The sequence below is a fragment of the Somniosus microcephalus genome, chromosome 5 (genome assembly GCF_052327205.1).
Source record: "Somniosus microcephalus isolate GS21.2 chromosome 5, FLI_Smic_1.0, whole genome shotgun sequence".
Lineage (NCBI taxonomy): Eukaryota > Metazoa > Chordata > Chondrichthyes > Squaliformes > Somniosidae > Somniosus > Somniosus microcephalus.
In genome coordinates, this window is record NC_140991.1 from 142272971 (window position 1) to 142288101 (window position 15131).

At 41.8% G+C, this 15131-nt stretch overlaps 1 protein-coding gene across 3 annotated transcripts in view; it reads left to right on the forward strand.

Annotated features, from left to right (window-relative positions):
- The window catches only part of casd1 (CAS1 domain sialic acid O acetyltransferase 1), a 125722-nt gene that overhangs the window by 20009 nt on the left and 90582 nt on the right, over positions 1-15131 (forward strand). For all 3 annotated transcript variants that reach the window (XM_085988298.1, XM_085988295.1, XM_085988297.1), the window contains exon 2: positions 7348-7444. In XM_085988298.1, the coding sequence (XP_085844424.1) occupies positions 7348-7444 (97 nt within the window). The remainder of the gene's footprint in view (positions 1-7347; positions 7445-15131) is intronic.

Here is a 15131-nt window from a genome sequence, read left to right on the forward strand (position 1 = left end):
GAAAGTTTACAGAGAACCATATTGCCAAAGCTTACATAGCAAAAAGGTACAGTTTTCCAACATTCTGTAGGTGTCAATCGATTTGACATTTGTTGGGTACATACAATATTACTTTTAAACAATATTAATTTTAAACAGTCTTTCTACTTCATTTGGTACGTTCAATATTAATTTTAAACAGTCTTACTTTTAAACAGTCCTCAGGTTGTGACATGTTGTTACATATTTGGCCCCAAGGTATGGTCTGTCTCCTTCTCCTAGGACTAATCTCAATTTTGACAGATCATCCAATTCCTTGAAATCTGGGGTTGTTTGGCTTAGCTTGTTGAATAATATGTTTCTTGATGTGTTGAATTTTTCGCATTTTAGGAGGAAATGCATTTCTGTTTCAACCTCGCCAGCCAGACATTGATCGCATATTCTATTCTCTCTAGGCTGCCAGGATTTCTTGTATCTGCCTTTTTCAATTTCCAGTTGGTGGTCGCTTAGTCTGTACCTGGTGAGGGTCTGTCTCTGTTTTGTGTCTCTGATGGTCGTGAGGTAGTCTGCCAGTTTATATTCTCTTTTTAGGGCCCGGTAACATTCTAATCTGCTTTGGCTTTCGGTTATTTTGTTCCAATGTTCCAGGTAGGTTTCTTTGCATTTTTTAATGATTTGGTTCACTCGGATTGGTGTTTGGACGGCTGTGTTGGTCTGGGGCTGGTCAGGGTCCGGCTGAGTACTTAGTTTCAGTAGCAGCTGACTCGGGACTCTTTTCTGGGTTTAGCTCTTGGGTCTGAAAGGCTTTGAAATGAAGGGTGTCTGGGGAGCTAGATTTGAGGTGATTTAGGAAGTTTAGTGCTCGTTTTTGGATGTTTATTATCAGTGGGTATCTGCCTAGTTCGGCTCTGCATGCATTTGTTGGCGTTTTTCTTTGGGTGCGAAGGATGCTTCGGCAGAATTCTGCATGTAGGGCTTCTATTGTGTGTTTTTCCCATTTAGTGTAGCTTTGGTGATTTAGCGGGCCCCATACTTCACTACCGTACAGTGCAATGGGCAGGATTATGCTGTCAAATATTTTGAGCCAGATTTTGATTGGGATTTGGATGTTGTAGAATTTTCTTTTTATTGCATATAGGGCTCTTCGGGCTTTTTCTTTTAGTGCATTCACTGCTATGCTGAAGCTCCCTGATGCTGTAATAGTTAGACCAAGGTAGGTGTAGCTCATAGTGTGTCCTATAGTGGTATCACTGAGGGTAAACTGGTATTTGTTTTCCTGACATCTGGGTCTTTTCTGAAAAATCATGATGTTGGTTTTCTTTAGATTTACTGTTAGAGCCCAATTTTGGCAGTATTTGTCGAGTAGGTCTAGTTGTTGCTGTAATCCCTGTTCTGTGGGAGACAGCAGAACCAGGTCGTCCGCATAGAACAGGGACTTCACTTCTCCATCCAGGAGACGGAGACCTGGTGACTCGCTTTGCTCCAGCATGTCTGCTAATTCATTTATGTATATGTTGAACAGGGTCGGGCTCAAATTGCAGCCCTGCCGGACGCCTCTTCTCTGGGTGAAGAAATCGGTGCGTTTGTCTCCAATTTTGACCCCGCATTTGTTTTTCAGATACATTGATTTAATAAGGTCATAGACTTTGCCCCCTATTCCACACTGAAGAAGTTTATAATAGAGCCCTTCGTGCCATATAGAGTCAAAGGCTTTCTTGAAGTCGATGAAACAGGCGAATATTTTCCCATTTTTTGTTTGGTGTTTATGTTTTTCAATGAGGGTGTGAAGGGTATAGATATGGTCGGCGGTGCGGTGTTTTGGAAGAAAGCCTATTTGGTTTTTTCTGAGGATATTATGTTTGTTAAGAAAATCAAGTAATCTACTATTTAGAATACTGCAGAATAACTTCCCTAGACAACTGTTGACACAGATGCCGCGGTAGTTATTTGGGTCTGATTTGTTTCCACTTTTATATATGGGGGAGATTAGTCCTTGGCACCAGATATCGGGAAAACAGCATGCAGCCTCAACAATTAAACCTTTTCTGTTGAACCTCTCCGAGTTCAGTATTTTTTGCAAGGAGTACGTAGACTCCTACAAAACTGTTGGAGGTTTGTAGCATCTTCCTGGATGGATGAGCTAAGTTGAAGCAAATAAATCTGTATGTGAAATTAAAAGATCTCCTCAGAATCGAGGCAGAATCATTGCAATATAATGCCACTTAAGATTGTGATTTACTTTTGATTTCGGCTATTTAAGAAATAATGCCTCCTTCCTCATATGTGGAGTTTAAAATCGAATGGAATTCAAAAGATTATTTTGGAGTGCCTGGAGAGGGATATTTTCTTAAAGAATTTATTGTACGAATGGTTTTGTTGTACCAGTAGACTGGATTATTTTGAAATTAACTTGTATTTTTGATATATACATTAGTAAAGAAATTCATAGTTTAAAATGGTCGCACAACTTGATTTTCAAAGTTTTTCGTGGGTGTGTGGCAGGGTCTCCCTACAAATATTAACACACTCACCACCAGGGATTCCCCTCTTAAGTATTAACGAATGTCAGCTACTCAAAAGAAAACAGTGTAATTGTTATGGAAAACTTAATTCATTAGCATACATGTACATCAGTCGAAATAATGTTAGTTGGCAAGTACAGCTCTTAATATCTGAGGTGCCATGCTTGCAACACTTGGTATGCCTGATCCAGGTGGACAGAGATCTAAACATCAGTTTGAAGAGCAATTATTTAGCAAACAGCATCGCAGAATTTTCAGAGCATGCTATAATAATGAAACTTGTGTGCACATAAAGATTTATGTGCATATCATGCATGCATGGGTTCCTTTTTATATAAAAAAAAATATGAAATGCTTTCTTATTGAATATTATTTCATTGTTGAGAGGTAGTGACATCTGGTGTCAACATCAGACATTTAGGTCAGACATGGCATGACTCCATGCTGAAATAAACATATGAGAGCTCCAATTCTGCCTGACTTTAGAAGTACTTTCCTTATTGCACCAGTATAAATCTTTTTTTTCCATTTACTCACCGATTGTTATGATCTCTGCGTGAAGTTGCCTTTGTTGTGGAGCTGGGTTGAGACTGCTTAGATTCACTTCTTGTAGGACTGTTGTATTCAGTAGAGGGGTGAAAGTCACTTCACATCACTCTGGGCTGGATCCAGATCCAAGTTCCAGAGGTGAAGGAGCCATCAAGTCAACTTTAATCACTTTAAGCGATGCATATTCCAGATGATTTGTATTCACTGCCCACAGCATTCCTCAAATACGTAGATCTTCATCCTGTTGTAATTGCCATGCCTCATATTGTGCTATAAAAATAATGGAAATAAAGGTCATAACTAAAGTACAAAAAGAAAATACTGCAGATGCTGGAAATCTGAAATAAAAACAGAATGCTGGAGATACTCAGCAGGTCAGGCAGCATCGGTGAAGAGAGAAACAGAGTTAACGTTTCAGGTCGATGACCTTTCGTCAGAACTGGAAAAAGCTGGAAATGGAACAGATTTTTAAGCAAGTGTAGGAACTGGGAAAGGGGGGAGGGGATGCCACCTTCCATACCAATGCTTCCGACATATTTTCCTTTTTCCTCAACCGAAGATTCCCCTCTACTGTGGTTGACGGCCTTTGACCGTGTCCGTTCTATCTCCTGCACTTCTGCCCTCACCCCTGCCCCCCCCCCTCCCTCCCGGAACCACGATAGGGTTCCCCTTGTCCTCACCTTTCACCCCACCAGCCTCCACCTTAAACAGATCACCCTCTGCCATTTCCGCCACCTCCAACGTGATCCCACCACCAAACACATCTTCCCCTCACCTCCCCTTTCAGCATTCCGAAGGGACCGCTCCCTCCGCAACACCCTGGTCCACTCCTCAATCACCCCCAGCACCCCTTCCCCTTCGCCCGGCACCTTCCCGTGCAAGCGCAGGAGATGCAACACATGCCCTTATACCTTCCCACTGTCCAGGGCCCCAAACACCCCTTCCAGGTGAAACAGCGATTTACTTGTACTTCTTGCAATTTAGTATACTGTATTCGCTGCTCACGATGCAGTCTCCTCTACATTGAGAGACCAAACGCAGATTGGGTGACCGCTTTGCGGAACACCTCCGTTCAGTCCGTAAGGGTGACCCCGAGCTTCCGGTCGCCTGTCACTTTAATTCTCCGCTCCACTCCCACTCGGACCTCACCGTCCTCGGCCTCTTGCACTGTTCCACAGAAGCTCATTAAGCTCGAGGAACAGCAGCTCATCTTTCGATTAGGCACTTTACAGCCTTCTGGACTCAACATCGAGCTCAACAATTTCAGACCATAACCTCGGCCCCTATTATATTTTGTTTCCACACTTTTTATTCTCTCCCACATGGAAGCTGTCTTTCATTCTGCCAGTGCAATTTACAATTCATCTAGAGCCATCTTTTGTTTCTTAACCTGTCCCATTACCACATCCTTTTACCTTGAATATCTCTTAATGCCTCTTAACCTCTGTTGCCTTCTATCCTATCACAGACCTTCCCTTTTGTTCTTTCATCCCCTCCCCCCTTTCCCAGCTCCTACACTTGCTTAAAAATCTGTTCCATTTCCTGTTTTTTTCCAGTTCTGACGAGAGGTCATCAACCTGAAATGTTAACTCTGTTTCTCTCTTCACAGATACTGCCTGACCTGAGTGTCTCCAGCATTTTCTGTTTTTATTTCATAACTAAAGTATGCTGTCTACCAACTACAAAAATATTGAATTCTAAATACCATCTGCTTAATGAGAAAACAAATCTTGCCATAGATGGGATTAAGATAGAAATCTTACGGTTTGTGCAGAAATCAAATCAACCTAAAATATTGTCTCTGGGATTTTAGTGAATGGTGTGCAACTGACATTTTCTTACTACATCCACTTGAAATTTGGGCAAGAGAAAGAGAGCTGAGAAAGAGAGCTGTTCAGTTAAGTTCTAGATTTTGTCCTTTCAAACCTGAGCTTAATTGAGAGTAATTTAAATTAGAGGGAGACTGTATTGTGGTTACAAGTCTGGCAATAGTTGCAGGAACAGTTTGAGGTTGCGAATTAAAGGTATTGAACAAGTGTATTGACTTGAAGAGTGTCACTCTGGTCTCGCTTGTTGGGTGCCTTGGGAAATGTTTTTAAATTTCACTTCTTGACCAGAATATGTTTGTCCCCTCTGAAGCGTGCCAATATTGTTTTGGTCAGAGAGGTTTTTAAGGCGGGTCTTAAAGGAGGCGAGGGATGTGGAGAGCTTTAGAGAGACAAAATGGACACCACTTAGTAGTAGAAGACTTGGCAAAGTTGACCAATGTGTGGCCAAAGAGAGATTTTGAGGAAGCCTTTGAAGGTCGGGAGAGAGGTAACAAGGTTAGGTAGAGCATTCCAGAATGTTGAGGGCAAGTATAGGAGGCCAGAGTCTGACGGCTGGCGGGCATAAAGTTGGAGGAGGTTGCAGAAGTATGGTTGGGTAAGACCTTTGAAAGGATTTCTACATGAATATTTTGAATTCAGTACATTTGGGAGATAGGGAGCCAGTTGGTGATGGCGAAGTAGGACAGTGCAAATCATCATGTCAGTTTTGGACAAGTTACAATTATGTAGGGCAGATCTTGGGAGGCCAGTGAGGAGAACATTGAAAAAGTTGAGCCTGGAGGTAAAGGAAATGTGGATGAGGGTTTCAAAGGTGATGGAGGTAAGGGTGGCGGGGGCGCAGTGTTGTGAAGTAGTTCATAAGTAGTTAGGGTGATGGATATGATATGGCATTTAAAGCTAATCTCAGCATTGCAAAGGTCATAGAATGTGCACCATTGTGTTCAGCCTGAGCAAGCAGTTGGGGAGTGGGATGAACTCGGGCAATGGGAGATGAACAGCATGGCTTCACTCTTAAGTTGGAGAAAGTTCTGGCTGATAGACAACTTGATGTTGGGCAGGCTGTTTGACATCACAGTGGTGGTTGTGGGTTTGAAGGTGGTGGTGGTGGAAAGGTAGAGTCCGGTATCATCAGCATATATATGGAAGTTGGCTGCATTTAAATAATGTTGCCGAGTGACTGTATGTGGACAAGGAATTGGACAGGACTAAGGATGGACCCTTGGGGTACTTCTTGGGTAACTATAGGGGGACAGGAGGAGAAGCCATCGTGGGAGAAGTGCTGACTATATTGGGACAGGCAGGAATGAAGCCTAGCAAAGGTGGTACCATGGAGGAGAGGCAGTGGAGGAGGATGGAGTGGTCATCTGTGGGCAAGGAGAGATAATGTTCTACCGTTGCAGTCACAAAGGAATCAACCACTAGATAGGAGCCACTCGCTGAAACTACCAGATTGTTGTAAAAACCCATCTGGTTCACTAATGTCCTTTTAGGGAAGGAAATCTGCTGTCCTTACCCAGTCTGGCCTATGTGACTCCAGACCCACAGCAATGTGGTTGACTCTTAACAGCCCTCTGAAAAGGCCTAGCAAGCCACTCGGTTAAGGGCAATTGGGGATAGACAATAAATACTGGCCTTGCCAGGGACGCCCACATCCCGTGAATGAATAATTAAAAAAAAAAAAAGTATCACCACCTAGAGATGTATGATCACACCATTGGTCACTTTGACCAAGGCAGTTTTGATATTGTGGGCCATGTAAAGGTAATTGGGCCAAAGAGACTCGAACAGAATGGCGGGAGAGGGGAATGTGCACCTAGGAGATGAGAACTCATTCAAGGTCCTTCGAGCAGAATGGGAAGTTATAGCTAGGGTGATAGTTGGGAATGTGGGTTTTGAGCAGGACGATGCTTGGTCCTCTTTTCTTCCAACCTTGAATTGGGGGGAGGGGGACCTTGAAACCTAACTATTTTCAAAAAGTTGTTAGTTAAACCAGCTACTGTAAGAAATTTGGTGCATTGCTGCAATTGAGACTTAGTTACTTGAGATTACCTGATCTTGCAGGAGCAGTATAATGCTGTTATCTGATCCCTATGGGCTCAAAGTAGTGTTATGGGTGTAATTTTGTTGATGCTGTATGCATGTTTGGTTTACATATGATTTGCTAACTTTGTTAAACCTGTTTCTGCTATATATTTGTTGTGATCTCACGTATTTCTGTAACGTGCTGCCCATTGAAATGGATGGGAAAATTCAAATCTTGCCATTCCCCAGTTAGGAGTTGCACAAACAATTGATTGCCTCAGATTCTCCCCATGAGTTCTATTGATTTGCCACCTTCAATTATTACCTGGATTCCTTTTTAATTTTTGCATCTAGCTGCTGCTTGTTTCTTCATCGTCTTCAGTTGTGGTTACTGATTTCTATATAACAGATGTATTTCTTACTATTTTGTGATTATCTCTCTCTAGGTGGTGACACCTGTGAGTGGCTCCTATCTAGTGGCCGATTCCTTGGTGAAGATGTGTGGCAACCTAATGGCTGCATGATGCATAAATACAAAATCAGGTAAGTGACTTGGAAATAATTTCCTGTTGAAGTTCTGTGTAGATTGTAGCATTAGTGTAAGTAAAGATGATACAGGTATCTTAGTTGCTCAGCACATTAATAGGATGTGTGAAAGTGACTGAGATTCCCCATATTGTCCACCTGATTCTTTCATACTATTCTCCTAATTGCAGATTAAGGGTGTAGCAGAAGATCATCTGAGACAGAAAGCTGAAGTTCTTTCTGCATAGAAATGTGGATTGTAGCTACTATGGCTTTATCTGATGAGATTGAACAGGAAGACCTCACCTGTGCCTGCACAAGGCTTGCTCTTCCCCTTCTGTGTATTCCTTTTTAAATACTTTTTCTGCTTTTCATGGTGGCTGGTACTTCTCCTTGGAGCAGAGAAGGTTAAGGGAGATTTGATAGAAGTGTTCAAAATCTTGAAGAGTTTTGATAGTAAATAAGGAGAAACTGTTTCCAATGGCAGAAGGGTCAGTAACCAGAAGAGACAGATTTAAAATAATTGGCAAAAGAACCAGAGGCAACATGAGGAAACATTTTTTGTTGCAGCACGTTATGATCTGGAATGCACTGCCTGAAAGGATGGTGGAAGCAGATTTAACAATAATTTTCAAAAGGAAATTGGATAAATGTTTGAAGTGGAAAAAATTCTAGGGCTGCAGGGAAAGAGCAGGGGAGTGGGACTAATTTGATAGCTCTTTCAAAGAGCCGGCACAGGCACGGTGCGCCGAATGGCCTCCTTCTGTGCTATATCATTCTATGATTCTGTCAGACTGTAAAAATTAATATCTCCCATTATAACCACATTATTTTTGCTGCATAAGAACTAGGAGCAGGAGTAGGCCATTCGGCCCTTTGAGCCTGCTCCGCCATTCAATAAGATCATAGCCGATCTTCTACCTCATCTCCACCTTCCCGCACTATCCCCATATCGCTTGATTCCCTTAATATCCAAAAATCTATCGATTTCTGTCTTGAATATACTCAACGACTGAGCATCCTCAGCCCTCTGGGGTAGAGAATTCCAAAGATTCACAACCCTCTGAGTGAAAAATTTCTCATCTCAGACTTAGAAAAAGGGGTCGGCCATTTATGACTGTGACCCTAATTCTAGACTCCCCAGCCACGGGAACATTCTCCCAGAATATACCCTGTCAAACCCTGTAAGAATTTTATGTTTCAATGAGATCACCTCTCATTCTTCTAAATTTGTAATAAAGGTTAACGTACCATTTGCTTTCCTAATTGCTTTCTGCACCTGCATGTTAACTTTCAGTGATTCGTTTACAAGGACACCCAGACCCCTCTGAATACCAACATTTCCCAATCTCTTCATTTAGAAAATATTCTGTTTTTCTATTCTTCCTACCAAAGTGGATAACTTCACATTTCTCCACATTATATTCCATCTGCCACTCAATTAACCTGTCTATATCCCTTTGCAGCCTCCTCACTTACTTTCCCACCTAGTTTTGTATCATCAGCAAACTTGGATACATTACAGATAATGCTGGAAATACTCAGCAGGTCAGGCAGCATCTGTGGAGAGAAACAGAGTTAACGTTTCGGGTCGATGACCCTTCGTCAGAACTGACGAAGGGTCATCGACCTGAAACGTTAATTCTGTTTCTCTCTCCATGGATGCTGCCTGATTTGCTGAGAATTTCCAGCATTTTCTGTTTTTATTTCAGATTTCCAGCATCTGCAGTATTTTGCTTTTGGATACATTACACTTAGTTCCTTCATCTAAGTCATTGATTATAGATTGTAAATAGCTGAAGCCCAAGCACTGATCCTTGCAGGTACCCCACTAGTTATAGCCTGCCAACCCAAAAATTACCCGTTTATTCCTACTCTCTGTGTTCTGTCCTTTAACCAATCCTCAATCTGGATCAATTTAAGACTGAGGCTTTGATCCCCTTGATGGGTTTCTACCCCCTTATAAGTATTGTGGTTACAGGTATCAACATTGCAATGTTTAATCACAACCACATCCAGTCGGACCATATCAGAAAAGCTTTCCAAAATTGTTCAACAACAAGACAGGTAATGTACAGAAGTTAGCAGAAATACATTTGTTGGTTAACTGTCGCCAAAACTAGTTGCTTGTGAAAAGCTGGCAAGAGGATGACCACAACTTTGAAAGTGTAGATCTTTTCCTCACAATTGTTTTATATTTACATAGTCAGACGAAAGCCACACAACTTGTGGAGCCACTTAAAACTAAAGTTATCAGAGTATTATTTTCTGGCAATACTATTAAGGATATCGCTCCAATTTATAGAATTCACAAGTATGGTATGCAAACAGGCTCCTGCGTCTGTTTGCACCAGCCGTAGAATTTCCATGCGTAATTGGTGGGCAATTAGCCTAACACTGCGCCGCAATGAGGATAATAGTCGGAGCCGATGATCTGTCCAGTCAGAACTTGACAGATCGCAAGTTTGGGATTTAGCGCGTGCGGAAATCTCGAAGTTGCTGTTCATTTCAAAAGTGTTATGACAGCGTACTCTGAGAGTACGCCGTAGTACTGACTGCAAATTCTACCCCAATACTCTGATCTATCTTTTTTGGTCCAGAATAGATTACCTCGCACTTACCCATGTTGAAATCCATCTGCCGCAGTTTTGCCCACTCATTTAACCTATCAATGTCTCTTTGTAATTTTATGCTCCCATCTACACACCATACCACCAATCTTTTTGTTATCAGCAGACTTGGATATATAGCTCTCTATTGCATTATCCAAGTTATTAATAAATAGTGAATAGTTGAGGCTGCAGGACAGACCTTTGGGGGACACCACTACTCCCTTCCTTCCAATTTGAGTACGTACCTTCTCTCTGTCTTCTGCCTAACCAATCTCGTAACCAGGTCAATAATTTGCCTTCAATTCCATAAGCTTATATTTAGCTATAGCCTCGTGGAACTTTATCGAATGACTTTTGGAAGTTCATATAAACTACATCCATGGACTTCCCCTGTGAAATACTTCAGTTACTTCCTCAAAATAATTAAATTCGGTTCTTTAGACATGACCTACCCTTTACAAATCCATGTTGGCTCTCTCGAATCAGCTCAAATTTCTCGAAGTGCTCAGTCACTCTGTCCTTAATTATAGATTCTAATAACGTGTGTATAGGAACAGGAGTAGACAAGCATGGAGTAAAGGCAGTGATTTTAATGGGGGATTTTAACTTTCATATAGATTGGCATAAGCAGACTAGCTCATGTCAGGAAGGTAGTGAATTTCTTGATTGTGTTCAGAATAGTTTTCTGCAACAATATGTCCTAGAACCAACAAGGGGGCAGGCCATATTAGATTTAGTAATGAGCCAGTTTTAGTTAACAGCCTAATGGTGCATGAACATTTATCTAATAGCGATTATAATATCGCGTTTGAAATGGAGAAACACAAAACAGTAGGCAAGCTGCTAAGATTCTAGATTTAGATAAGGCTGACTTCAATGCGATGAGAGAGAGACTGTCCACCGTAAACTGGGCAAATCTGTTAATGGGTAAAACAACAAAAGATCAGTGGGAGGTATTCAAAAAAGAATTTAATATGATACAAAACCAGTTTATACCCCTAAGAGGCAAGGGCTCTACTTGCCAAAAAAGCCATGGATGACTAAAGAGGTAAGGGATAATAGAAAAAGCATACAAAAATTCAAAAACTAGCACAGATCCTGGCAACTGGGAACAATGCAAAGAACAACAAAAGGTGACAAAACAGATAGTAAGAGCTATAAAAAGGGAGTATGAAAAGAAGCTTGCAAGGGATATCAAAATCAACACAACATTTTACAAATATATTAGGAAAAAGAGGGTGGTCAGGAGCAATGTGGGCCCCTTGAAAACTGATATCTGTGATATTGTCAATGAAAATAAGGAAATGGTGGACATGTTGAATAATTAATTTGCATTTACAGTAGATTTGGGAACCATTCCTTTAGATTGGAAAATTGTGCATGTCACTCAGCTATTTAAGAAAAGTGAGAGCGGGAAACCAGGGAATTATAGACCAGTTGGCCTAACATCTGTTGTCGGGGAAATTACTGGCGTCTATAATTAAGGATAGGGTGACTGAGCACCTTGAAAATTTTCAGCTGATTAGAGAGAGCCAGCATGGATTCGTAAAGGGTAGGTCATGACTGACGAACCCAAATTAATTTTTGGAAAAGGTGACTAGAAGTCGTGGATAGAGGAATCTCTCTGGAATTTCTTATATGGACTTCCAGAAGGCATTTGATGAAGTCCCTCATGGGAAACAGCTAGCTAAAGTTGAAGCTCATGGAATTGAAGGCAAATTATTGACCTGATTAGGAAATTGGTTGAGCGGCAGGAGACGGAGAGTAAGGATAATGGGCAGGTACTCTAATTGGCAGGATGTGACTGGTGTCCGGCAAGGATCTGTGTTGTGGCCTCAAGTATTCACTGTGTATTTATTAACAACTTAGATGATGGGACAGAGAGCCACATATCCAAGTTTGCTGATGACACAAAGATAGGTGACGTTGTAAGCAGTGCAGCTGGAAGCATAAAATTACAAAGAGATATTAATAGAGTAAGCACATGGGCAAAACTGTGGCAAATGGATTTCAATGTAGGCAAATGTGAGGTTATCCACTTTGGACCTGAAAAGGATAAAACAGTACTTTTTAAATGGTGAAAAGCTAAAAACAGTAGAGGTCCAAATAGGGTTGCAAAATTCTGGGAATTTTTAAAAGAGGAAACTTTCCATGGGAATTTTGGGAATTTATGGGAATTTTGAGTTTTTTTGCACACTGATGGTTTTTGTCTCTGACCCTTATATTATCTTTGTCGTCAAAATAGACATACTGTTCCATACAAATAAAAACAGGCTTTCAAAACTTTATTTAGGTTATAATTTTGAACTTTATTGAACCCCCACAAAAAAGACCCATCTAAAATAAAATAAAAAGAGCGTCGGCTTATTTAGCCTGTAATTTGTCCTTATTTTGTCCCTTTGAGCCTTCTACTCATCATTGCTCCTCCTGATTCTCTGACTCTGGCTCTGACGTGTCCATTTCCTCCTCTGTGTCAGTGTCTAGCTGTGTGGTGGACACTTCTGTATCTGGCTCAATAAGTTGTAGGTTCGCCCGGATAGCCACCAGTTTCTCCACTCTCTTGTTAGTCAGCCTGTTGCGCACCTTTGTATGCGTATTCCCAAAAAGTGACCAGTTTCGTTCAGAGGCCGCTGATGAAGGTGGGATTTGGAGTATCACCGATGCAATAGGTGACAGGGCCTCAGATGCACAAAGTCCCTTCCACCAGGTATGTGCACTGATATGCTTGCATGATTCCCATATCCCATCCCCATTCCAAAGACCTTGCTTGGTAGAGAACTTTGCCAGACTTCACAGAACTTTGCCCACATCCAGATTGAGATGGTGTGAGAGGGTAGAAATCACACTAAGCGCTGTTGATCTGTTCTCCAAAAAGTATTGGTCTCCCAACATGCTTTGGGTCCAGCATGTATGCTGCAGCATGAATCGGCTTGACACAAAATTCTTGACGCGTCTGTATGAATTGAACAATTGCCTCCTCCTCTGCTTTGAGCAGCAGGGATGTGGGTAGGGCAATGCTGATTTGTTCTTTTAAATCAGTAAAAAGCCTGAGAACATCTGACAAGACAGCGTCATCTCCTTCAATCTGAGCAATTGCAGATGCTACTGGCGAGAGTAGTTTAAGGCTGCTAACCACTCTCTCCCAAAACACATCATCCAGCAGTATTTTCTTGATGGTGGTTTCCATATCCCCAGACTGGGATATTGCCATTTCTTGCAGCGACTCCTTACCCTCCAGAAGGCTGTTGTACATTATGACAACACCACCCCATCTAGTGTTGTTGGGCAGCTTCAGTGTGGTGTTCTTGTTCTTTGTCATTTGCTTGGAGTTGTAGGTTGCTGCAACTACCTGTTTTCCCCTGACATACTTAACAACTTGCTTGGCTCTCTTGTACAGTGCTTCCATGGTTCTCAAACCCATGATGTCCTTGAGCAGGTTAAGCCCTTGAGCTGCGCACCCAATAGACGTAATGTGAGGGTAGGCTTCCTCCACTTGAGCCCAAGCAGCCTTCATATTCGCAGCATTGTCAGTAACTACTGCAAAGACCTTTTGTGATCCAAGATCGTTGATGACCGCTTTCAGCTCATCAGCAATGTATGTGCCTGTGTGTCTGTTGTCCTTCGTGTCTGTGCTCTTGAAGAACACTGGGAGAGGAGTGGAGACGATGTCGTTTATGATGCCCTCCCCTCGTACATTTGACCACCCATCTGAGATAACTGCAACACAGTCTGCCATCGCTATCGTTTCTTTGAGCTTTCCTTGGACTCTGTTATACTCAGCCTCCAGCAAATAAGTAGACAAAGCATGTCTGGTGGGAGGACAGTATGCAGGGCGAATAACATTGAAAAATCTCTTCCAGTACACATTGGCTGAGAGCATGAGGGGTGAGCCTGTTGCATATACAGCTCGAGCAAGGCACTCATCTGCATTCTTCTGGCTATGGTTATCCATTGTATCAAAGAACCTTCCAAGTGGGCCAGGAGTTGCTGATGATAAGGAGCCTGATGCTGAATGAGAACCATCATCTTCTTGAATGGAAGCAGAGGAACTCTGGGCTGACTGCTGTGAGCTTTGAGTGAAGTTGTTGCATTTGGATAAATGCTGCTGCATCTTTGTGGCATTCTTTACATATGGCTTTCTACAGTGTTTGCACATGTACACAGTCCATCTTTAATGCCTGGGGTAAAATGCTTCCACACATCCGACGGTAAACGTGGCATTGTTCTATGCAGAGAATGAAAGGGCATTCGAACTGCGGTCGATCAGCACGATTGCAACAGGGTGAGTACATTTTTGCTGATGCTCCATGTGATGGAAGCATGACCTGTACACACACGACGCTACATCACCAATAGTGTATTATTTTGTATATTTTAAATTGAAGGACAACAGAGTTCAACAAGTAACTGGTTTATTTGGTATAAAGTCTGATTTACTTACTGCATCATCACAACATCAGCAGAAAACAAAATGACTTCCCTCAGGACCCCTAACCTGGATCTTAAAAAAAAACTATAGCAGTCTTACAGATGCCTGCAGGCCAATCACAATTCGATATGCAAATATTATAAATAGAGGGAGCTAATCGCTCATCCACCCAATCAGGACACATTTGTTCACAGTCACACACAAAACTTGTAATTATTAAAACAAGCCAAGTAAGAAGATAAATATATATTGAGTAAGAAATTCCTTAATAATTAAGATTCCATCTCTGTTAATAATTTTAAGAGAGGACCTGTGGGGGGGAAAAAGAAGAAAGAAATACAAAAAAAACAATATTGTGCTAACATGTGCTTTTTTGGGCAAAATTCCCAAGCTAAACTTCCCGTGGAAAATTTCCAGAAATTTACCGGAAACTTTCCGCCCCTTTGCAACCCTAGGTCCAAAGAGACTTGGGGGTCCATGTCACAGACAGGCACAATGTCACGGACAGGCACAGAATATAATCAAAAGGGCTGATGGAATGCCAGCCTTTATATTTAGAGGACTAAAATACAAGGGGGTAGAAGTTATGTTAACAGCTATACAAAGCCCTGGTTAGACCACACCTGGAGTACTGTGAACAGTTCTGAGCACCACACCTTAGGAA